The 27,796-nt window shown below is 31.5% G+C and overlaps 1 protein-coding gene across 5 annotated transcripts; it reads left to right on the forward strand.

Moving 5' to 3' along the window:
- Nucleotides 1–252: 252 nt before the first annotated feature.
- LOC134274560 (gelsolin-like protein 2) lies at nucleotides 253–27,796 on the forward strand. 5 transcript variants are annotated; one of them, XM_062756831.1, is made up of 14 exons: nucleotides 253–371; nucleotides 4,873–4,969; nucleotides 7,684–7,764; nucleotides 10,293–10,366; nucleotides 12,546–12,620; nucleotides 13,255–13,326; nucleotides 20,186–20,313; nucleotides 20,903–21,011; nucleotides 21,828–21,938; nucleotides 22,776–22,862; nucleotides 26,030–26,118; nucleotides 26,598–26,676; nucleotides 26,842–26,937; nucleotides 27,165–27,796. In XM_062756831.1, the coding sequence occupies exons 2-14, from the start codon at nucleotides 4,963–4,965 to the stop codon at nucleotides 27,258–27,260; spliced, it is 1,104 nt and encodes a 367-aa protein (XP_062612815.1). In that variant the 5' UTR covers nucleotides 253–371; nucleotides 4,873–4,962; the 3' UTR covers nucleotides 27,261–27,796. The 5 variants fall into 5 exon arrangements, with proteins under 5 accessions (XP_062612815.1, XP_062612816.1, XP_062612818.1 ...); XM_062756832.1 differs by lacking the exon at nucleotides 22,776–22,862 and adding an exon at nucleotides 22,932–23,018; XM_062756833.1 differs by having other exon boundaries at nucleotides 302–388; nucleotides 4,888–4,969.

Here is a 27,796-nt window from a genome sequence, read left to right on the forward strand (position 1 = left end):
TGTGGATTGTGGGGAGGAGTACATCATTCGTACCAGTGCATTTTTATAATTAGGGGGGGGGGGGCGATTGTAGCCCTAATCTTGTCTTCCGGATTGTGTAAAATTAATATTTATTTAAATAAATACTCTACTTTATATACATTTAAAAGTTGCTAAAATTACATAACATTTTGACACTTTCAGTCAAGGAAAACCACTTTTAAAAAAGTGTCCGAGCAATCAAGGATCAATGACACCCCTCATTTGATAATGGAACAGTCCAACCATTGAATTTTTCCCGCACTCTTGAATGAATTTCGCATTAACGTACGCCTTCTTGGAGCCTATTCAGTGAAAACCGAGAGGAGTTCTGCACCGCAGAAACTTTGGAGGTACTTTGTAATAGTTTGTTAATGTAACTTTAATTGTGGTAAATAAGTAATGTGTTAAGTGTGTTGTCATGAGTGTATTAGCCATGATAACAGTTCTAAAGATGGGAGTGTTTTTGTTTCGAATTTCCTCTATTATCGTGTAGACATCCCTCGATTTTGATATATAGCTTGAAATAGATGGTAAAGTTGGATTTTTTCATATTATTTTTTTTTCAATTTTCAATAATTTTCTTGTAAAACTTTATTAAAAATTTGGACAGCTTCAGTGTATATTCCTCAGGGCGGATAAGAATGAACTGAGGTAGGTCCAGGCTATTGACAAGTTTTACCATACATGTCAGGTCCGTAGGAATAGTTAATTTTAATTAGGGGGTAGGGTGAGCACAGCCAAACATTTTCAGTTGGGGGGCACTATCAACTACCAAAATTTCTAAGAAAAAAAGGGGTCATCAGACTTTTTCATTGAGGGTCATATAGTATTAAATTAGTAGCTAAGTTTTCTATAGTATTTTATATACTGGCAGAATTATTGGAGGTTAATTCCTACAGCCATGTATATATGTGGGAGTTTTTTTTTCCTTTGTAAATGGTGAAGTTAAAGAAAATGATGATCAAGATAATAGATCCACTAAACAAAATGAATCGTGAACCTCTGAGAGCACAATAGGTGGGTTCATGTGCCATGGAGGAGTAAGCATCCAGCGACCTTATTCACAAAGCCTCTGTAAAGTTACCACATCTGTAAACTTTGCAGAAACAACCTGCAGTCGAAAAATCCATCTCCATAAATATACTGCACCCGCAAATTTTCTGTAAACATTCAGTAAAATCGGCGGTACGTTTTGGGATGTCCTGACCATCCGTAAACATTGCAGAAAGGGCAAAGGTCACATTAACGAAATATTAATAAATCAATTGTTATTTTAAAAATTTATTTAACATTTAAATGTAAACACATAAAAAATAAATAAATTAAACAATTATACACTTTCTTCCCGATCCACCTTTATTTATTTTTATTTTATTGTTTTCGTATATACAGAGTACTCAGTTATGTGAGTTAAGATAAAACGATTACTTTGTAATATTTTACGTCATCCCATTATTCATGTCACGGTATATGCCCTGTAATTGATCAGGAAGGCAGAGTGTAGTCTGTATAATAAAAAGCAATGACCTGACAAATGACGCGAAACTTTTTAGACAAAATATGATCAAATGATATAGACTATATCATTACAAACAATAATTTTTTTTTAAGGTCATTACATTATAATAAATATTAATCATAAGTGCTAATTTACAAAATCTGATTTTTAATGGGGGTTATTGAAATCTTTGTCGCAGTGATAAACATTTTTCTCTCCACATCCTTTATAAATTACTGAAGTTTTAATATAATGAGTAGCTTCTAAAGCTTTGTAACAGATGCACCACATTCAGATCTATATAAAAATATATGTATGATAACATTGATCTATAAGTGTTTGGCACATGAAACATTTAATCAAATAGATAAATTATTGAAATTCAACAGCTGTTCATATGTGGAAATATTTTTTTTATAATTTTAAAGTCAGTGAACGGCTCATGTTTTGATAAAGTACAATGACTGTCCATATTATAGGTATACAGGTTTACAGTAAGTGCACATGCATGGGTTCACTTTTTTCATGAAAATCAAGGACAGAATCTGCAAACAATAAAAAAAAGCTTTTTGAAATGATTATTTGTACAGACATAAATACAGTAAAACATGTTGAAAGCAAACACGCTTAATTGAATTTATGCTTACAAAGAAGTTTTAATTCAGAATCCCTTTAATTTCAAAATGTGTTTTTAAATGAATGGATTTAATGAACCATGTTTTCCTTTATTAGTCCCCTACCGGTGAAACCCGTTCCCGTCTGTCTGTCAGTCTGTCCCACTTGGTTTTCCGCACTTTTTTTCTAAACGGTTGCTGATATTGAGCTGAATTTTGGTATGTGAGTGTATCTTAATGAGTTACAGATCAAGTTTGAATTTCGCTTCGCTTCATTGATTTTTGACAGAATTTAAGCATTTTGAATATTTTTCATAATCCCTTAATTAAGATCTGGTTCGAACTGCGCTAACTTCTGATTGTCGACAAAAATATGAAGGGAGGAAAAGACGGTGGAGAAATAAGTTGAATTTTCATCTTAATGTGGATTATTTTATTAGTTTTAAGGCATTTACAACTTGAAAATCTTTCAGTTTTACCTTGGACATGACTTTTGCTTATTATAAAATGACATCCTGAAAAAAAGGGGAACCCGGTAGGGGACATGTATTGCTTATGCAATACTCTCAGAATGCTTGTTCACAATCATCATCTTTTTTCCGTGATTTGTCAGTTTGAAATCAATCCAATCTGAGAAAATATTCTGTACAAATGCTAAGAGAAATAAATAATTTATTAGCTGTGATAAATAGTTGCAAGTTAAAAGAAGTTCATGAAACTTGTTGATATTTGTGGCACATGACAAAAATGTGGTTTACAATATTATTAGGTGTTAAAGGCATAAGCAAGTTATACACTCAGACTAAAATGTCTAAGACATTCCCAACCAAGGGTATCTGATAGTTGAACTTTGTATTTGTGTGTTGTCATGATGCAGTTTTTAAGGGATACTGAATTAGAATACTATGAGATTGAGTTTAGGGGAGAGGTATTAAAAAATGAAAACTTGGGGTGTAGTGGTCTGAGTTGTAAATATCCACCTGGATAGGTCAGATGGTAGAGGGCCTGATTGCAGGGGTCCAGGTTTGAATCCTTGTCCAGTCATGCATTGTCTTAGATTGGTCAGATGGTAGAAGGGCTGGCTGCAGGAGTCCTGGGTTTGATTCTTTGTCCAGTCAAACATTGTCCCAGATAGGTCAAGTGGTAGAGGGCCTGACTACAGGGTTCCGGGTTTGATTCCTTGTCAAGTCATACATTGTCTCAGATAGGTCAGATGGTAGAAGGGCTGGCTGCAGGAATCCAGGGTTTGATTGTCTCAGATAGGTTAAGTGGCAGAGGGCCTAACTATATGGTTCTAGGTTTGATTCCTTGTCTAGTCATACATTGCCTCTTTTTCTGTTTTATAATCCATTGGACATTGACCACCCCTTGGACCTGCACATGAGCATTTTGCCAGGGCTAAAGAATTTGGGTTGTGTCTTGGAGTGCAAACACGATCTAAAGAGGGAGGAGTGAATTGGTTTTATAATATTAATACCAAGAGAATTAGAGCACCTGGGTATTTGGTTGTGGGTTAGATTTCTGTTCCAGCCATAATTTTTTGCACTTTTTGGTTCATATGAGTAACAATCACTCCTCATGTTCTTACGTAAGTGAGTCAACTCTCAGGCCCTTCAGGCCTTTGATTAGTTCATAAGAGTAACAAATCACTCCTTGTGTTCGTGGATGATCGAGTCCACTATCAGGCCCTTCAGGCCTTTGATTGGTAAATATGATTGCGTTCGTGGATGAGCGAGTCAACTCTCAGGCCCTTCAGGCCTTTGATTGGTAACTTCTTGTGTTCGTGGATGAGCGAGTCGACTCTCAGGCCCTTTAGGCCTTTGACTGGTAAATATGAGTTGTGTTCGTGGATGAGCGAGTTGACTTTCAGTTGACTTTCAGGCCCTTCAGGACTTTGATTGGTAACTCCTTATGTTTGTGGACCCTGAAACACAATGCGTACATGTACAGTGGAAAGTACAAAGGAAATTCTATTTTAAACATGGGAAGCTTTATCTGTATACACAAGCCATGATTTGAAAGTGTTTTATAATAGTTCTTCCCTAAGGAAGTTTGGCTTATTTTAAACAAAGACATATATATTGGGATATATTTAATAAATGACAAGCCACTTTCTTAATCATCCTATAAATTCAAGGCATAGGCCACGGATACATCTAATTTAATTTACATGATTATGTAGTTTACAGTTACACATAATTAAAAATAAAATAAAGAATATTTAATAGTTGCCATGACAATATGTTTTTAATGCAATTTAAATGATTTAAAGGGCAATGGACGTTTACAAAAAAGGAGAAATCAAAAATGTAGAGTTGACAGCATTTAAAAAAAAAAGAAATTGAAAAAAACAATGTTTTAATACAACCATTAGCATATGAAATTAATAATTATGATAATCTTATCATAGTAGTATTCATTTTTGTTTGAGAAAAGTGGTGGGGGGGGGGGGGAGGGAGTGAGGGAGAGAGAGAGAAGGAAAGAAAGGAATTGAAAAGGAGAGAAAAAATGAATAAAGGAGGAAGCAAAGCTTTATATAGAGAGTTCATGTTAGTATGAAGTATGGAGTGCCAATTTTGCCAGGAGGTGATAGCTGTAAAACCCATTTATTTTATTGCCTTCCTTTCCTGTATCTACATATAATTATTAGCGAAGCTAATGAATAATTGTTTGCAGAATGGATCAGTGAAACAAATAATTACTTCTTGTGGCCTGATGTACGATGTTTGTACATTTCAGTTCCTGTCCTATCAGGGTGTATATAGAGAGTTACACTTCCTGTTTGTCGTGAAGTGACGATTTGTAATCAGGCGGTGGTCAACACTCAACATGTCAGGTTTGTACAGTTCAATTCATCTCTGTTTTATCTTGTGTAAGATTATAAAAACTTACTAAAAATGGTGTTTAATTGAGTGATCTGTTTTCTCTCTCCTTCACTTCTTTTTCTTCAGTCTTGATTTTTTTATACATGTTTTCCAAGTTATTCTAACTCTATTGATTGAACATAGAATTCTATGTTAGCTTTATATTATTCTCATAACATCATTACAAATGTTAAATGTGTTAATGTGATGCAGGGTGAATCGAGATAATTTGCAGTATCTGTAATACAAGGAAAGTAATAAATTGTCGTTAGAGATTTCCTGTGAATAAGAGACCTCTACAAGGAGATTTTTGTTAGTTTATATTTGACATGATTCAGCATTTTTTTGTGAGTTTACATTTGACATGCAGTGTTTTCCCTATATTTCAAAGAAAAGGGTTAGAGGTCAGTTGTAACAGGCTAGGGGCTGAGGTTTATGAACAGAATCTCTGTGGACCTAACAACAAATTTTTATTTCAAAGCTGTATTTTTGTCAGTGGAAGTGGTCAATTTGGCTTAGGGAAAACACGGGACATGATTCTGTTAGCTTTGTTAAAAAAATCTCATAAATATGTAATTTGTGAACTGATTTAAAAAAATTAATATATTTTTAAGAAAGATATATATTATTTTCGAAGTTGATAAAATGCAAATTAATACACATTTTGTAGCAATTATTTTTTTTTTTGGGGGGGGGGCATATAAACAATATCTTGTCTGAAGTTGTTTAGTCAAAAAGGAAGTAATACAATATAAATATAAAAGGTTTTTAAGAGATGTAATGACTTTATCAACTTTATCAGCAAATACGCCTCACTCTAAAAGGATACGCGGCCATCCTCTATCAGGAAAGAGATAGATTAAGTCTACTTATAAAATACACTTCACAATGTCACATAAGACATTTATCATCTTTTATCATGATTTAACATAATATTACTAGTAAGATAGGATGACATAAAATAATAAAGTTGAGGAAATAGATTTTTCCTTTTCAAGGGAGGTTTTTTGGAGTATTATACCTGGTTCAAATACAAACATTAGAATTTCAATGAAACACTGCAGATGCATGAAATATTTCCATTTCTATTTATTTTCTCTGTGATACCTCTTTCAAAGTTAGATGTCATTGAATTGATTTCTTGATAATTCAACTGGGATGTAAATTTCACCAAATGAAAGGTCAGGAGCTAAGAACATGAAGAAGACCTAAAATGCTCGTAAATCTTGTGCATTTGTCTGTGTCGGACTTCGATGGAAAAGGACTACTGAAATTGGTGTAATTTAAGTCTATTAGTCTACATTTTAAAAATCTACAATAATATTTCACAATGAAATGGAAATATAAGGAATCACTATCTACATGATCTAGTTAGTAGAGGCTGCCAGGGCATCAACGTTAGCTGGAAGCGTGGGATAATTTATGCATAACAGGCTTCACATGCATAAATTATCCAATGTTTCCAACTCCTGTTGATGCCCTGGCATACCCTACTAACTAAAATGTGACCGATTCCTTAAAAATAATCATAAATGTTTGCTGTAATTATATTAACTGATATTCAAAAATTGTTCCTTTAAATTGATAAGAAACATAATCACTTATGTTTTGAATTTTTCTCACACCATTGTGAATATCACAAGTCTGAGAGATTTGAAATTTAACATATCTTGATACATTGAGACTTGATGTGCCTGAAGTAATTGTGAACTCCTGGGGTACTAATAGCTGTCTGTGTTACAAGCCTTAGCTAAGGACGGTGACTGAAAACATCTACATGATGATGTAGTTGTATACAGAAGGAAATGTAGTCATGAAATTCAAGAGGACTGAACGGCAGAACAAATCCGGAACTGATTAATTTTATGCTGAGTCAGGAATTGCTGTACTCCATAACACGGGGCATCTTAATGGAAACCCCAAATTGGCCAAAATAACATCTAGACTAATGCTTTGGGTTAGATTTTGTGAATAGATGTCCATTCAAGTTTATAATTTTCTTAATAGATTTGATCCTCAATCCAGGAACAAATTATTTCATATAAAACTTTCATATAATATTACTTGGAATAAGACATATAAATGGAAAAACAATATTTGATTTAAAAAAAAAATTATCATTAATGGCAGGGCCATGATTAGTTATATCAGTATAGGTATGGCTTCTCCTGTCATATTTGTATATAGTCAGCAAAATACTGAACACATACATAAACTTTCTATTTCTGTGTGTAATATGCATGAATATAGCATGTCTAATTTGTTTAAACTTTCAAATAGCCCTCAAATATACTTCCTCAATTTATATATGTCCTTATACAAATTCTGATCAAGGAGGTATTTCCTATCATAAAAGCTATAATAGGTTGTAAACGTGTTGTCACATACAAACCTTTCATTGTGTATCCATCATTTTATACATCATAGCTTTAAAGACCTTCGAAAAACTAATTGAAACAACCCTAAAAAAATTTTTAAAAAGCAATTTGAACAGTACCATTTTATGTTAGTTAATTCACATGAGTGATCAGTGTCTAATATTATTGTGTAACAGCGAATTCTTAAAAGTTTTCTTTTTTCCTTTATAATGTAGTTCAATTCTACATTGTAAATCTAATGTCTTTGATTTTTTATTATTGTAGGTCTTACCAGTACTTTCAGTACATTGATTTCTTCTTTATTATAGGTCTAACCAAAGCCAAGCAGTATGACTGGAAGGACAGCAATCTAGCTTTGTTTGGATCCGATACCGAAAAACAGGTCAAAAGTAGGTACTATATACTGTACAGGTCAAAAGTAGGTACTATATACTGTACAGAGAAACAGGTCAAAAGCATGTACTATATACTATACATAGAGGTCAAAAGTAGGTATTACACACTATACTGAAAAACAGGTCAAAAGTAGGTATTATATACTATACAGAGAAACAGGTCAAAAGTATGTACTATATACTGTACAGGTCAAAAGTATGTACTACGCAGCATTGTTAAGGCTTGAAAAAGGGGGCGGGGCCTAATTTATACGGGAAAAGTTTACTGTGACATCACACGAAAAAATGACTTTTATGTATTTCTCATCATACCTGAAAATGAAATAATTTTCAACTTTTAACTGTATTAGCATAATAAACAACAATATAACTTATCGATGCATTAAAAGAAGTTGCTTGTTAAATCCCATGTAGCTGGTTTTAAACAAAGCACTGATCGCGATGAACTTGTAAACATGACGTCATATTGGTAAAAATGACGCATTTCATGTGCTGTGAGAGGCAGATTGAGGAATTTTTTATCAATGGAAAATGCGTTTTATTATTAAAGGGAATATTATTTACAGGTTTTAAATAGTCGATAAATACCGATGTATATCCTTTGTTTAGTGCAATTATTAATTAACTACCAAGAGAATGTATTTTATAAATTATGTTGTGTTTATATGTACAGGTTACGTATATTTTACATCGAGATGCCTCATAAAATTGTACTTTTCGCAAGGGCATACACTGCATAGATCTGAACGATTTTTTGAAATACAGATAAAGGATATTTTCCTTAACTTGAAAAGTGCTGCTGCTTTCTTTAAATCGAAGGCGTGATTTTATAAGTACACAAATTATTTGGTAAAAGTCAAACATATTTCGACATTGGCTTATTTACTTGAAAATTTAACTATTAAAACGCAAATTCTATTCAAAGCAGCAGCACTTTTCAGAAACTACAAGGTATGCAGAAACAATTAATAGCTTGAATTTTTAATTTCAACTAGGGTATGCCGTTGCGATATTGAAATTTGCTAATGACCTACATTAAGTACACGAACTATGCATTCATCACGTAATTGTCCATCGATGGGACTAAACTTCATACAATACAGAGTAGGTTATACTATGCTATTTCCATAAGTATTAAAGTTCTGTGATAATAAAACAACTTAATTAAAATAAATTCAATTTTAAAAAATACCCCTTTTTTGCTCGTCTGTTTTCCGTTGATTTCTCATAGTAGGCCTTAACAGTGCTGCGTATATACTATACATAGAGGTCAAAAGTAGGTATTATACACTATACCGAAAAACAGGTCAAAAGTAGGTATTATATACTGTACAGAGAAACAGGTCAAAAGTATGTATTATATACTGTACAGAGAAACAGGTCAAAAGTAGGTATTATATACTATACAGAGAAACAGGTCAAAAGTATGTATTATATACTGTACAGAGAAACAGGTCAAAAGTATGTATTATATACTGTACAGAGAAACAGGTCAAAAGTAGGTATTATATACTATACAGAGAAACAGGTCAAAAGTAGGTATTATATACTGTACAGGTCAAAAGTAGGTACTATATACAATGCATAGAGGTCAAAAGTAGGTATTATACACTATACCAAAAAACAGGTCAGAAGTAGGTATTATATACTATACAGAGAAACAGGTCAAAAGTATGTATTATATACTATACAGAGAAACAGGTCAAAAGTAGGTATTATATACTGTACAGGTCAAAAGTAGGTACTATATAAAAGTCAAAAGTGTATATATATGCAAAAGTATGTATAAATAGAAAAAGGTAGATACTATATACTGTACAGAGAAACAAGTCAAAAGTATGTAATAAGTATCAAAAGTATTATAGCCAGAAATAGGTCAAAAGTATATATAGAGAAATAGATAAAAAGTATGTATTATATGCTATATATATATGTATTATATGCTATATATATAGAGAAATAGATAAAAAGTATGTATAATATGCTATATATAGAGAAATAGATAAAAAGTATGTATTATATGCTATATAGAGAAATAGATAAAAAGTATGTATTATATGCTATATAGAGAAATAGATAAAAAGTATGTATTATACACTATACAGAAAGAAGTCAAAAGTAATTTTTTGTAATTTACAATACACTGATTTTATGTGTGTTTGTCTGTACATGTTGTTTGTTTTGTTTGTCTGTACATGTTGTTATTTTTGTTTGTCTGTACATGTTGTTATTTTTGTTTGTCTGTACATGTTGTTATTTTTGTTTGTGTGTATATATTGTTATATTTGTTTGTCTGTACATGTTGTTATTTTTATTTGTGTGTACATGTTGTTATTTTTGTTTGTCTGTACATGTTGTTATTTTTGTTTGTGTGTACATGTTGTTATTTTTATTTGTGTGTACATGTTGTTATTTTTGTTTGTGTATACATGTTGTTATTTTTGTTTGTGTGTACGTGTTGTTATTTTTATTTGTGTGTGCATGTTGCTATCTTTGTCTGTACATGTTATTTTTTGTTGTAGAGGAGTCTGCAGAATCAGAACCAGCCTGGAAAGGAATCGGACAGAAAGCAGGACTCCAAATCTGGAGGATTGTGGTCAGTATATGTACTATATACAAGGTTTTATCACCACCTGTTCAAAAGTTATGGTAATAGTCAAAATTTGTGATGCCCATTGCAAAGAAAGATATGAATGCCATAGTTCTACCCACTGAAAAGTTATTGGCATAATTAAAGTTCTTGAAGACAGAAAGACATACAGGGCAAAAACTACATATACCTGAATCTTCGATTACTGAAGATAACTGAGTTTGCTATCATTTAATCATTTAATAAAACAGTTATTGTTGTTAATTGCAGTCAATATGATGATTTTTTAGCCACCTTTGAAGTACAGTATTCAATCACCCTTTAGTGATATTAAACAGGTGTTTAATATATAAATATTGCATGTAGTTGAGTGTAACATTGAATGTTTTCACCCCAAGAAAACTATTGTCAACCGAGGCGCAGCCGAGGTTGACAATGAGGGGTGAAAATTTTCAATGTTACACTCAACTACATGCAATATTTATTATATTATACTGAATGTTTTATACAAATACATATAACAGTGAACCGTGCGCGCATAAATTCTGCGCAGTCGCTATTTTTTGTAATACCACCCGTCGTCAAGCAATGTTGACTGTTGCTACGCTGGAGGGCGTGGCTTCATTATTCAGTGGGTAATAGTGTTTTTTAGCAAATGTTTCTCGACCAATCAGATTCAACTAATTTACATGAAAGTATAATATATCAACGTATTGACCTCACAAACAGCAGTAATTGTATAATGTAGTTTAATGTACCTGTTAAACATGTTAAAGTAGATCTATAACCAGTGTTGAACTTGAGGGGAGTATAAACTGAAACAGAGACCAAGCAGCCAGGTTATTTGTTATACATGTGGTAAGACTGAGTTACTGTTGGAGGTTTCATGGTACATTTAGTAAATCTGAAATTTTAGCATGAATTCTGAAGACTGAAAAATGAGAGGATTGTTTAGATAAAGATAATTCAGTTGGTTGTTCAAGGAGGGGGATTACCAAACCAGGTTATACAGAAATTGTCTTTGTTCCTCTTTGGCTTTTGATCAATCAGAGACTAGAATACAAACAAAATTCAATTATTTTACTTTTATTATGAAAATTTTTTGGCTGAGGGATTGGTTGGTTGTGTTGATGACAGCTGTTGTGTTGTTGTTGGTTTTGTTGTGTTGTTGACTCTTGTTAAGTTGTTGGTGTTGTTGTGTTGATGACAGCTGTTTTGTTGTTGGTTTTGTTGTGTTTATGACAGCTGTTTGTTGTTGGTTTTGTTGTGTTTATGACAGCTGTTTGTTGTTGGTTTTGTAGTGTTTATGACAGCTGTTGTGTTGATGACAGTGTTTTGTTGTTGTTGGTTTTGTTGTGTTGATGACAGGTGGTTTGTTGGTTTTGTTGTGTTTATGACAGCTGTTTGTTGTTGGTTTTGTAGTGTTTATGACAGCTGTTTGTTGTTGATTTTGTTGTGTTGTTGACAGTTGGTTTGTTGTTGTTGGTTTTGTTCTGTTGTGTTGATGACAGCTGGTTTGTTGTTGTTGGTTTTGTTGTGTTGTTGACAGCTGTTTTTTGTTGTTGGTTTTGTTGTGCTATTGTGTTGTTGACAGCTGGTTTGTTATTGGTTTTGTTGTGTTTATGACAGCTGTTTGTTGTTGTTGATTTGGTTGTGTTGATGGCAGCTGGTTTGTTGTTGTTGGTTTTGTTGTGTTGTTGAAGCTGGTTTGTTGTTGTTGGTTTTGTTGTGCTGTTGTGTTGATGACAGCTGTTTTGTTGTTTTTGGTTTTGTTGTGCTGTTGTGTTGTTGACAGCTGGTTTGTTGTTGGTTTTGTTGTGTTGATGACAGCTGATTTGTTGTTGTTGGTTTTGTTGAGCTGTTGTGTTGATGACAGCTGCTTTGTTGTTGTTGGTTTTGTTGTGTTGTTGTTACATGTAATATGTCTTGTTTGGGCTTATAATTTTGTAAAATTTTATGGTTATAGCAATCATGCTTTAATGGGATAACAAACTGATTTTTCATTCCCTGTTAGTTTAAAACATATATTAAAATTATCAAGTATTATTATTTAATGAATTTCATTTGGAATGATTCAGAAGTAAACATTCCTGGTACTTCGTATGTGTGTTTTTCAATAGACAATAATGACTATTTCAACTGGATCAGAAATAACTAGATTTTTGAAATTATTTATTTATTTTAGAAATTCAAGGTGACATCCTGGCCCAAAGAGGATTATGGGAAATTTTACAATGGAGATTCTTACATTGTATTAAACGTGAGTATTTCTTTATAGAATGAATGGTTATCTACTTCAGTGTAATGTAATGAACCTTGATTTCATTTTGTGTTCTGTTATTTTTATGATCCTGTAATGTAATGTTACATGTGATGTAATGACCCCTATAATGTAATTACCCTTGATTTATTTTCTATTTATGTAAAAATCTATATACTGTTATTGTAATAACCCCTGCAATGTAATGATCCCTGATTTATATACAGTTATTGTAATAACCCCTGTAATGTAATAATCCCTGATTTATATACTGTTATTGTTATGACAACTTAAATGTAATAACTTTGGATTTATATACTGTTATTGTAATGACTCCTGAAATGTAATAACCCTTGTTATGGAATGATCTTTGATTTATATTATGTTATTGTAATGACCCTTGTAATGTAATGAACATTAATTATAAACTGTCATTGTAATAACCCCTGCAATATTATAATCCCTGATTTACATACTGTTGTTGTAATAAACCCTGTATTGTAATAACCTTTGATTTTAATACTGTTATTGTAATAACCCCTGTAATGTAATAACCTTTGATTTTGATACTGTTATTGTAATAACCCCTGTAATGTAATGACCCTTGTAATAGTGACTCTAGATTTCTTTTTAGACCTACAAGGATGACAGTAGTGATGAGTTGTTGTATGATGTCCACTTCTGGATCGGGAAGTACAGCACTCAGGTAGGATAACTTATATATAACACACACAGATAGGATTACTTATATATAACACACACAGATAGGATTACTTATATATAACACACAAATAGGATTACTTATATATAACACACAGATAGGATTACTTATATATAACACACACAGATAGGATTACTTATATATAACACACACAGATAGGATTACTTATATATAACACACACAGATAGGATTACTTATATATAACACACACAGGTAGGATTACTTATATATAACACACACAGATAGGATTACTTATATATAACACACAGATAGGATTACTTACATATAACACACACAGATAGGATAACTTATATATAACACACACAGATAGGATTACTTATATATAACACACACAAGTAGGATTACTTATATATAACACACACAGATAGGATTACTTATATATAACACACAGATAGGATTACTTATATTTAACACACAGATAGGATTACTTACATATAACACACACAGATAGGATTACTTATATATAACACACAGATAGGATTACTTATATATAACACACACAGGAAGGATTACTTATATATAACACACACAGATAGGATTACTTATATATAACACACACAGATAGGATTACTTATATATAACACACAGATAGGATTACTTATATATAACACACACAGATAGGATTACTTATATATAATACACACAGATAGGATTACTTATATATAACACACAGATAGGATTACTTATATATAACACACACATATAGGATTACTTATATATAACACACACAGATAGGATTACTTATATATAACACACACAGATAGGATTACTTATATATAACACACAGATAGGATTACTTATATATAACACACACAGATAGGATTACTTATATATAACACACACAGATAGGATTACTTATATATAACACACACAGATAGGATTACTTATATATAACACACACAGATAGGATTACTTATATATAACACACACAGATAGGATTACTTATATATAACACACACAGATAGGATTACTTACATATATATAACTTATATATAACACACACAGATAGGATTACTTATATATAACACACACAGATAGGATTACTTATATATAACACACACAGATAGGATTACTTATATAACACACACAGATAGGATTACTTATATATAACACACACAGATAGGATTACTTATATATAACACACACAGATAGGATTACTTATATATAACACACAGATAGGATTACTTATATATAACACACACAGATAGGATTACTTATATATAACACACACAGATAGGATTACTTATATATAACACACACAGATAGGATTACTTATATATAACACACACAAATAGGATTACTTATATATAACACACACAGATAGGATTACTTATATATAACACACACAGATAGGATTACTTATATATAACACACAGATAGGATTACTTATATATAACACACACAGATAGGATTACTTATATATAACACACACAGATAGGATTACTTATATATAACACACAGATAGGATTACTTACATATAACACACACAGATAGGATTACTTATATATAACACACACAGATAGGATTACTTATATATAACACACACAGATAGGATAACTTATATATATCACACACAGATAGGATTACTTATATATAACACACAGATTGGATTACTTATATATAACACACACAGATAGGATTACTTATATATAACACACACAGATAGGATTACTTATATATGACACACACAGATAGGATTACTTATATATAACACACACAGATTGGATTACTTATATATAACACACAGATAGGATTACTTATATATAACACACACAGATAGGATTACTTATATATAACACACAGATAGGATTACTTATATATAACACACACAGATAGGATTACTTATATATAACACACAGATAGGATTACTTATATATAACACACACAGATATGATTACTTACATATAACACACAGATAGGATAACTTATATATAACACACACAGATAGGATTACTTATATATAACACACACAGATATGATTACTTATATATAACACACACAGATAGGATTACTTATATATAACACACACAGATAGGATTGCTTATATATAACACAGACAGATAGGATTACTTATATATAACACACACAGATAGGATTACTTATATATAACACACAGATAGGATTACTTATATATAACACACACAGATAGGATTACTTATATATAACACACACAGATAGGATTACTTATATATAACACACACAGATAGGATTACTTATATATAACACACACAAATAGGATTACTTATATATAACACACACAGATAGGATTACTTATATATAACACACACAGATAGGATTACTTATATATAACACACAGATAGGATTACTTATATATAACACACACAGATAGGATTACTTATATATAACACACACAGATAGGATTACTTATATATAACACACAGATAGGATTACTTATATATAACACACACAGATAGGATTACTTATATATAACACACACAGATAGGATTACTTATATATAACACACACAGATAGGATTACTTATATATAACACACACAGATAGGATTACTTGTATATAACACACACAGATAGGATTACTTATATATAACACACACAGATAGGATTACTTATATATAACACACACAGATAGGATTACTTATATATAACACACACAGATAGGATTACTTATATATAACACACACAGATTGGATTACTTATATATAACACACAGATAGGATTACTTATATATAACACACACAGATAGGATTACTTATATATAACACACACAGATAGGATTACTTATATATAACACACACAGATAGGATTACTTATATATAACACACAGATAGGATTACTTATATATAACACACACAGATAGGATTACTTATATATAACACACACAGATATGATTACTTATATATAACACACACAGATAGGATTACTTATATATAACACACACAGATAGGATTACTTATATATAAGACACACAGATAGGATTACTTATATATAACACACACAGATAGGATAACTTATATATAACACACACAGATAGGATTACTTATATATAACACACACAGATATGATTACTTATATATAACACACACAGATAGGATTACTTATATATAACACACACAGATAGGATTACTTATATATAACACACACAGATAGGATTACTTATATATAAGACACACAGATAGGATTACTTATATATAACACACACAGATAGGATTACTTATATATAACACACACAAATAGGATTACTTATATATAACACACACAGATAGGATTACTTATATATAACACACAGATAGGATTACTTATATATAACACACACAGATAGGATTACTTATATATAACACACACAGATAGGATTACTTATATAACACACAGATAGGATTACTTGTATATAACACACACAGATAGGATTACTTATATATAACACACACAGATAGGATTACTTATATATAACACACACAGATAGGATTACTTATATATAACACACAGATAGGATTACTTATATATAACACACACAGATAGGATTACTTATATATAACACACACAGGAAGGATTACTTATATATAACACACACAGATAGGATTACATATATATAACACACACAGATAGGATTACTTATATATAACACACACTTATATATAACACACAGATAGGATTACTTATATATAACACACACAGATAGGATTACTTATATATAACACACAGATAGGATTACTTATACATAACACACAGATAGGATTACTTATATATAACACACACAGATAGGATTACTTATATATAACACACACAGATAGGATTACTTATATATAACACACACAGATAGGATTACTTATATATAACACACATAGATACGATTACTTATATATAACACACACAGATTGGATTACTTATATATAACACACACAGATAGGATTACTTATATATAACACACACAGATAGGATTACTTATATATAACACACACAGATAGGATTACTTATATATAACACACACAGATAGGATTACTTATATACAACATACAGATAGGATTACTTATATATAACACACAGATAGGATTACTTATATATAACACACAGATAGGATTACTTATATATAACACACACAGGAAGGATTACTTATATATAACACACACAGGAAGGATTACTTATATATTAGACACAGATAGGATTACTTATATATAACACACACAGATAGGATTACTTATATATAATACACACAGATAAGATTACTTATATATAACACACACAGATAGGATTACTTATATATAACACACACAGATAGGATTACTTATATATAACACACACAGGAAGGATTACTTATATATAACACACACAGATAGGATTACTTATATATAACACACACAGTAAGGATTACTTATATATAACACACACAGATAGGATTACTTATATATAATACACACAGATAGGATTACTTATATGTAACACACACAGATAGGATTACTTATATATAACACACACAGGAAGGATTACTTATATATAACACACACAGATAGGATTACTTATATATAACACACACAGATAGGATTACTTATATATAACACACACAGATAGGATTACTTATATATAACACACAGATAGGATTACATATATAACACACACAGATAGGATTACTTATATATAACACACACAGATAGGATTACATATATAACACACACAGATAGGATTACTTATATATAACACACACAGATAGTATTACTTATATATAACACAGAGATAGTATTACATATATAACACACACAGATAGGATTACTTATATATAACACACAGATATGATTACATATATAACACACACAGATAGGATTACTTATATATAACACACACAGATAGGATTACTTATATATAACACACAGATAGGATTACATATATAACACACACAGATAGGATTACTTATATATAACACACACAGATAGGATTACTTATATATAACACACACAGATAGGATTACTTATATATAACACACACAGATAGGATTACTTATATATAACACACACAGATAGGATTACTTATATATAACACACACAGATAGGATTACTTATATATAACACACACAGATAGGATTACTTATATATAACACACACAGATAGGATTACTTATATATAACACACACAGATAGGATTACTTATATATAACACACACAGATAGGATTACATATATATAACACACACAGATAGGATTACTTATATATAACACACACAGATAGGATTACATATATATAACACACACAGATAGGATTACTTATATATAACACACACAGATAGGATTACTTATATATAACACACACAGATAGGATTACTTATATATAACACACACAGATAGGATTACTTATATATAACACACACAGATAGGATTACTTATATATAACACACACAGATAGGATTACTTATATATAACACACAGATAGGATTACATATATAACACACACAGATAGGATTACTTATATATAACACACAGATAGGATTACATATATAACACACACAGATAGGATTACTTATATATAACACACACAGATAGGATTACTTATATATAACACACAGATAGGATTACATATATAACACACACAGATAGGATTACTTATATATAACACACACAGATAGGATTACTTATATATAACACACACAGATAGGATTACTTATATATAACACACACAGATAGGATTACTTATATATAACACACACAGATAGGATTACTTATATATAACACACACAGATAGGATTACTTATATATAACACACACAGATAGGATTACTTATATATAACACACACAGATAGGATTACTTATATATAACACACACAGATAGGATTACTTATATATAACACACACAGATAGGATTACATATATATAACACACACAGATAGGATTACTTATATATAACACACACAGATAGGATTACTTATATATAACACACACAGATAGGATTACTTATATATAACACACACAGATAGGATTACTTATATATAACACACACAGATAGGATTACTTATATATAACACACACAGATAGGATTACTTATATATAACACACACAAATAGGATTACTTACTATATACATGTACAACAAAGACAGCACAGAACTTTTTAAAAATATGGACCACTTTCTGAACATGAGAAACATGAAATCCATTCATCTCTATAAAATACCCTCTAGTTACCAGTGAAGGGGCATAAGATTTAAGCTTTGTATATAAAAAAAGTCAAGTTTTACTAAATTATTTCAAATTGAGAAGGAAGAGGCACACTCATTGGGGTGAATATTTGATATTTTTTAAAAAAAATTAACAAAACCCTCTAGTGAAACTGGCAGAGTCATAGTCAAGCAAGGCTTTTTGATTATATTATATGGAAAGAGAATCATAATAGAATTAAGCAAAAATTAAAAGTCAAGCCTTTCGGAAAAAGAATCTTTAGAGGATTTTAGAGAAAAAATTTCTGTAGACTTGTTTTGATTTTATCTATGGTATAAGTGGAAATTTTAGCGAGACAAAAATTTAGGGATTTTTCCTCAAAAATTGGTATTTTGATTTAAGAGAGAAGTAATTTTCGCAATTTTAAAAATTCTCACTTTCGAAGCTTTTACAAACAAAACGCAATTAAATTTTAGTGATATTTAATTTTAGCTATCTCAGCTACCCTCGCTAAAAATGCCAAAATTTAATCCTTGCTAAAAATTCTGTTTATACGGTAATAAATGGACATTGTCTTACTTTCATTTCATTGTTTTCATTGGTCTTCAGGATGAGTATGGGACAGCAGCTTATAAGACAGTAGACATTACTTATACGGTAATAGATGGACATTATCTTCCTTTCATTTCATTGTTTTCGTTGTTCTTTAGGATGAGTATGGGACAGCAGCTTACAAGACTGTGGAACTTGATACCTTTCTTGACGACAAACCAATCCAACACAGAGAGGTCCAGGGCTTTGAATCTGATCTCTTCAAGTCCTACTTTGATACAATCACGTAAGTTTTTAAAAAAAACAAATTCCAGTCAGAGCTTATTGTAGAATCATCTTACATTCTTCGTGTCAGTTTTCATGGGTAAGTGTTATTTAACTTATTTGTGGGACGTAATTTTGTGGATTACTCACTAATATGTTAGGTTTATGAATTAATATGTTTACAAAATAAACATAAAGGGGGATGTAAATTCATGGGTAAGTTTAATTTAACTTGTTCGTGGGACGTTATTTTGTGGATTACTCAATATTAATATGTTAGGTTTATGAATTAATATGTTTACAAAATAAACATAAAGGGGGATGTAAATTCATGGGTAAGTGTTATTTAACTTGTTCGTGGGACGTTATTTTGTGGATTTCTCATTCATATGGTAGATTCAATGAATTAGTTTACAAAATAAACGTTAGAGGGAATGTAAAGACTTGGGTAAGGGTGACCCACAAAAATCCACAAACATGGACCCCCATGAACAATGATGATTCCACTGTAAAACCTGCTAGTCCACTGTCACTCAAGGTCTTGTCCGATTTTGTAGGAAAAATAGTTATAGTCCTGAATATTTCTGAATCATTAGAGTTTGATATTACAGAATTCTAGAGGGAGGAGCGGAGACCGGCTTTAACAAGGTGACCCCTGAGAAATACACACCACGTCTGTTTCACTTCTGTGGAACCAGGAAAAATGTGGAAGTTAAACAGGTAAAGAAAATATTATACAATTATGGACTTCAGTGTAGGTCAATATGTGGTTATAAGGACTCATGGCAATTGATATTGACTGAAGACACAGAAAGTGATAGCGACCGAGCCTGCAAGGTCGCTATCATTTTCTGTGTCTGAGGTCAATATCAATTGCCATGAGTTCTTATAACCACATAATTGACCTTCACTGAAGTCCATAGCAGTTTTATTATGTAATCACTCAAAGTCAATGCACTGACACAGTCCTAACTAAACAGACTTGGCTGTCATTACGTCACAATGGTTAAATTCATACTTCTTACATTATGACGTCACGTACTACGTAACTTAAGTGCAACCGAATGGCGTGTCGTGCAAGATCATTTTCCATGAAAGCGTTTTCACATTAATATCACAAAAGGAGGAATATCACGTGACATACTTTCAGCCAATAAAAACTACGAAAGTCTTATATAATATTTCTTATTATATAATTTCTTAGCGCACACTGTTGCAGTTATGAGACTAAACAACTCTTAAAAAATCATGTAATTCACACAGAACTAAAGATTAGTAGCAGAGGATACCTAAATTATGAGAGGAACTGAACTGAAGTATAGTATCTGGTGTAGGTATTTTGGTAGTTGTTATTGAGGTCCATGAGATAAGAGTAGAATGGGTATAATTGTTTCCCTCTCTATCTGTCGAGTACATGTTCACATTTATCTTTCATTCTGTCCAGTGGTAGGCAAATTTGGCGATGGGTGGTTTTGTTGCCTCTCTTTTTTCTTATGGTTCACATTTTAGAGTTACTAAGCAATATCTCGTCCCTAGGTTCCACGCTCTGCGAGTCGATTGGACAGTGGAGATGTTTTTATTCTGGATCTGGGTTTGACTATTTACCAGTGGAACGGTAAAGGCAGCAACAAAGACGAGAGAATGAAGGTATGTTAATTATTAACGGGCAGAGTGTCATTAGAATGTTAAATGTAATTAATTAAAGGACAGAGTGTCATTAGAACGCTCATGTGGCAATCAGATGGATTTGAACACGTTTGGCCAGATAGCTCAATTTTCAGATGTTTTCATTTGATGCATCTCAGTTTAACGGTCTGTGTCAACTAAAATATTGATCACACTTTCCTTCTTTTGGAATTTCATTGTTGTTTCTCAATATTTAGGATACTAAGAGACTAAAATCATCAAACTTGATTAGTTGTGTAACTTCTATCCTTGCACTGTGGCCTACTTTTGATATTTATGGCTATATGTGAATATATTAATATATCAGATAATGAAAGGTATAGAATCATCAAACTATGTCATTGATGCATCTTTTTTTGTGAGAGAATGCTAACAAAAAAGTAGTTTGCTAACAAAAAAAGTAGGTCACGGTGACCTACTTTTGGAATTCCAAGGTTTTATCCAAAGATTTAGGAAATTTTCTTAAAATGTCGCTGGAAAATTACTGAAGGAGCAACATGTATCCATAAAATATCAGTTACAGAGTCTTTGCCATTTGTACCTCTAGGCACAAAAGGGGCTTCTAGGGGTGTATAAGTAAGTTTATTTTTAGAAAAAATGTGTTATGATTTTTATAAATTTAAAGTCAACATGGTGTATTTAGTTTGTTTCTTTATAATGAACGAGAATAAAAATTTTGTTTTTCATACTTCAAGGATTTAAAACTTGATTAAACAATACTGATCTCATGTGCATAACTTAAAACCTATTTCTTTGAACTGTTAACAATTGACAATCATGTTCACACCACATCACCAGGCAATGCAGTATTTGATTGCCCTGAAAGACGAGCGCCGAGGGAAGGCCAAGTCCGAAGTTCTTGAGGAAGAGGGGTTATCTAAGAGTGTAAGTAAATGTAGATATTAAACTTATTTCTCTTCTATAAATAACTCTGTAGTAAATGTCATTGTGTAGGCCATGCAGTACATCCTTAAACTGAAAGACGAGCGGCACGGGAAAGCTCGTTCAGAAGTTCTGGATGACGGCTTATTATCAAAGGACGTGAGTATAGAGAGATACTAGTAGCCGGGGATCGTATCGCTAGTTCACACCCGGGAAGCTTGTGTAGTGGTGTAGTGGCTCAGCACTAATTAATTAACATACTAACATGTGTTTATTATACCCCCCGCTTGAAAAGTGGGGGGGGGGGGTATATAGTAATCGGGATTTCCGTTCGTCCGTCCGTCCGTCTGTACGTCCGTCCGTCGGTCCGTCTGCTACGCTTTATCTCTTATCTGCAACTCCTCTTATACTACTGAGTGAAATTTAATGAAAATTTCACAGAATCTTTATAACATATTGCCATTGTGTACCTCCTATTTTACTTTTTTATTTGACACATATTTTAGGTTTCCCATAGCAAAACATGGACATTGCCATTATATGTTTACCTATGACGTCACATATATAGAAGCTTCTGGATAACATTTGATAGGACGATTTATTCCTCTTTACACATTACCGCAAAACAATATATAGCAACACATGGACATTATGGGAGGCAGGGGGTATCATTTAGTGAGCTCATTGCTCACAGTACCTCTAGTTTCATTTATGGTTTATTTATAATGTTTACAATTTACACTTGTTAATTATTCATACTAATGAGTAGGGCTGGGCCATAATATTGATATTTCGATATATTGCAATATAACAAAAATATTGTATCGCAATACATTTTTCAACTTTTTGTAATATCAATTTACTGGCAAAATGGTTTCACTAAGGAATTTTATCATCAAATATAAATAACAGATTTAAGAAAGGCTGTTATTATTCCAAATAATAAGACAGAAACTGTTTTATGGGTTAATTTTACAGCATAAATTAAATAAAACCAACAAGATTAAATCTTTTTTTTTTTTTTTTTTTTTTGCTTATTTATCATAGTTATGTACATTCTGCATGTAAATTAAAGTTTGTATAATAATAAAAAATCCATTTTGATAACGTTCAAAATATTGCAATACATTAAAAATTATCGCAATACGAAATCTTAGGCCAGTACCCAGCCCTACTAATGAGTGAATATACTATATAAGCAGAATATGTAGCTAAGATTTAATTTTGGCATTATTAGCAAGGGTGTTGAGATCACTAAAATTCAATTAAGCTAAAAATTAATTGCGTTTTATTTGTAATAGCTTCTTTAGTGTGCATTTTAAAATTGCTAAAATTACTTATTGTTAAGAACAAAATACCCAATTTAAAGGACAAATCGCTAAATTTGCGTCTTGCTAAAATTTCCACTTATTCTGTATGCATACAATTGATTATTTATTTACATAGTTATTTATTAATCTGTTTATCACACTTTATCATTATAACCCCAATGCATGTATGACTGTTATAATTATTATTAGTATATTGGACTAAAAGACAAGCTTGCATGTTTATCAAATGGAAGAAAATAAGACAAATATACAGTAAGGCACAAAGGCTAGAATTTTAACATTACTCTCTGTTACGTTTCAAAACAAATCTTGTATTTGACATGTATATACATTTTACGACCTTTACGTCTAAAACAAAAAAGGAATATAAACATTAATTACAAACTTGGACTTCGTAAATTCCTGGCCTTGTGATACTAAGGTCATTATTAAACCTTGCAAGTCTTTTCATTAATATTTAAATTATATCAAAAGGGAAAATATTGCATTTATTTATTAGTTATATGGTAGATTGCTTTTTGTTCTTTGAAAATGTCTAAATATCCATATACATGTACTGCAAATTTCTCGCATTTTAATCACTGACAGTAAAACACGCTTACAGCAAAGTCCAAGAGGAACTGATTTTGATTCATTATAACGGTATTTTTTTAATTCGAGTTAATAATAATACATTTTAAAACTATTATTTGTTGACTGGATAAGAGGAATTTATAAAATATGTCTTGGAATATATTTTAGAAATTTTGAGTTGGGCCATTTTTAGTCAGTCAGTAGGGGGAGGGCAACCAGACAATTTTTTTTTAATATGAACTAAAGGTTTGATTTTATCTTGAGAAGGTCCTTTTCTATTCTCAGGTAAAGACATGAGCTATTCTAATCTTTATATTTTTTCTGTTTCTTTGTACATTGTATACTGTTATGTAAAAAATATTTCACAAAATTTGATCAAGATAACAAAAAAAATCATGTCTCCTCAATTAAGTTTTGGTAAAAAAAAAAAGCAAGGAAGCAGAATTTAATCTTTCTTTGTATATTGATGATTGGTTTTGAATTGGACTGTTTTTTTCCGTATCGTTGCATGCTGACTACAAGCTGCTTATGTAGAAGAAATCCCTTTTACAGCATAAGTTTAACCACGCCCTTATCCCTTTTACAGCACGAGTTTTACTATGCCTTTATCCCTTTCACAGTATGAGTTTAACCAAGCCTTTATCCCTTTTACAGCATGAGTTTTACCATGCCCTTAACCCTTTTACAGCACGAGTTTTACCATGCCCTTAACCCTTTTACAGCACGAGTTTTACCATGCCCTTATCCCTTTTACATTAAGAGTTTTACCATGCCCTTATCCCCTTTTCAATACGAGTTTTACCATGCCCTTATTCCTTTTACATCATCAGTTTTACCATGCCCTTATGCCTTTTACAGCATCAGTTTTACCATGCCCTTATCCTTTTTACAATACGAGTTTTACAATGCCCTTATTCCTTTTACATCATCAGTTTAACCATGCCTTTATCCCTTTTACAGCACGAATTTAACCATGCCTTTATCCCTTCTACAGCACGAGTTTTATCATGCCTTTATCCCTTTTACAGCATGAGTTTAACCATGTCTTTATCCTTTTTAAAGCATCAGTTTTACCATGCCCTTATCCCTTTTAAAGTACGAGTTTTACCATGCCCTTATCCCTTTTACAGCACGAGTTTTACAATGCCCTTATCCCTTTTACAGCACGAGTTTTACAATGCCCTTATCCCTTTTCCAGCACGAGTTTTACCATGCCCTTGTCCCTTTTACAGCATGAGATTTACCATGCCCTTATCCCTTTTACAGCACGAGTTTTACCATGCCCTGACTGAAGACGATGTTCCAGATGAAGCAGAGAACATGAAGCCGAAAGATTTGACAGTGGAACTCTTCAGGTTGGCTAAGGGGCATATAGTGTATTGGGGCACAAATACACAAATACCATCACATAATTTCTCAAAGACAAAGTCTAAGATTCTGAAATGACTGACTTGATGTCAAGGTTGAAAATCTTTATCAAATTAATGTATCAGGAATTCAAAATGCTTTATTTTTTCCGACTTTTTTTGATAACCTCTTGAAGTAGTAGACAACTGACAGTTAAGTCTGCAAATTAAAGACATGCACACATCTAGAAATAAGTTATGTCTTTGAAGTAGGTTTTCCTGTTACCTACAACTATAAGTTTTACTTTTTTTTCTTTATTAAACATGTTTTCTTATTATTTGAATGGAATATTATTTACTTCAAGAACTTTATAAGACAGGGGCTTCTGAAAAAGACGTTGAAATAAAAAAAAAAGTCACCGTTGCTCCATCATATAAATTTACACTTCGTTTCATCATCAAAGTATGACAACATCTTGTTTCTATAGATTGTCTGATGCCTCGGGAAATCTGACGTTTAAAGTAGAGAAGAGTGGGTCAGTATCCACATCTGATTTGGACAGCAAGGTGAGTGAACACTGAACACTGAAGACTGCTGTTTAAAATATTTTCTACTGGGAATTTGACATCAAACATCGAGACTTGCAGATCTGTCTTAGGTCAGACTCACCACAGTTTGGATGAGTGTAACAGTGAGATAAATATATTTCTGTTGACGTTTTTTAACATTAGGATGTGTTTATTGTCGACACCAAGAAAGCTGTCTACGTTTGGATTGGATTGGAAACTTCTGTTGCTGAGAGAAAGAATGCAATGACTTATGCCCATGTAAGCAGAACTATTTTATGATCAATATGGACAAATGATGCATCTTGATTTACACTGGTCCCAAAAAAGTTTTATTAATTAATGTTACTGTGTGTTTTATCCAATATTTAATTCTTTCCTTAAAACAAAAACAAATCTTACATTTGTTATGATGATGATTGTTGCCATGAAAGTTCATTCATAACATTTTGAGGATTAATAAAGTTACCTTATGTCTGACATTTCAGAAATATCTACAGAAAACGGACCATCCACTTTTGAGCGTCACGTGCCTGTCTGAAGGAAAACATGACAGACAGATCCGGATGGCTCTCAGCGCCTAGCTACCCGAGGACAGCCGAGGCTAATCTAATCATAAATATTTGATACTGAGAGATGACAGTTTCTGAGTTGAAAGAAACTTTTAATATGTTGTTTTGATATCAGATATAATCGTAGTTTAAATGTTTTGATGTAGGTTTTAGCAATACATAGTTTTCTATCCAATGAGATGGATTTCTTATCCAAAGATATAGCTATAATTGAGATTTAGCAATATGTATAGTATTATTATGTATGGATTTATGTTAGGGGGAAAATTACCACCGATTGTTGGAAAAACTCATCTTTGTTTCTCTTTATCACTTACCTTTTTTTCATTTTATATGCTTAATTTATATATTTTTCATATATACATACAATTATCATTTATCAATGTTACTTATATAAAGGGTAGATTATATGGGTTTTGGGGTTAATGATTATTTTGGAATTCTTTTTCATTCCTTTCTTTTTTTCTAGTTTTATAGTGCTATTTTCTTGTGCAATAATGCTGCACATCGCAGATCATTTTTATATAGAAATAAAAGTTATAACATTC

The sequence above is a fragment of the Saccostrea cucullata genome, unplaced genomic scaffold (assembly GCF_032062105.1).
Source record: "Saccostrea cucullata isolate Sc308-1 unplaced genomic scaffold, CSIRO_AGI_Scuc_v1 ctg2876, whole genome shotgun sequence".
NCBI classification, from domain to species: Eukaryota; Metazoa; Mollusca; class Bivalvia; order Ostreida; family Ostreidae; genus Saccostrea; species Saccostrea cuccullata.

Bases quoted from the DNA above. Each gene is read 5' to 3' on its own strand.
- LOC134274560 (XM_062756831.1), top strand. The intron at 26,119-26,597 runs GTTGGCTAAGGG...TTGTTTCTATAG, and splicing joins TTGACAGTGGAACTCTTCAG to ATTGTCTGATGCCTCGGGAA. The intron at 26,938-27,164 runs GTAAGCAGAACT...CTGACATTTCAG, and splicing joins ATGCAATGACTTATGCCCAT to AAATATCTACAGAAAACGGA.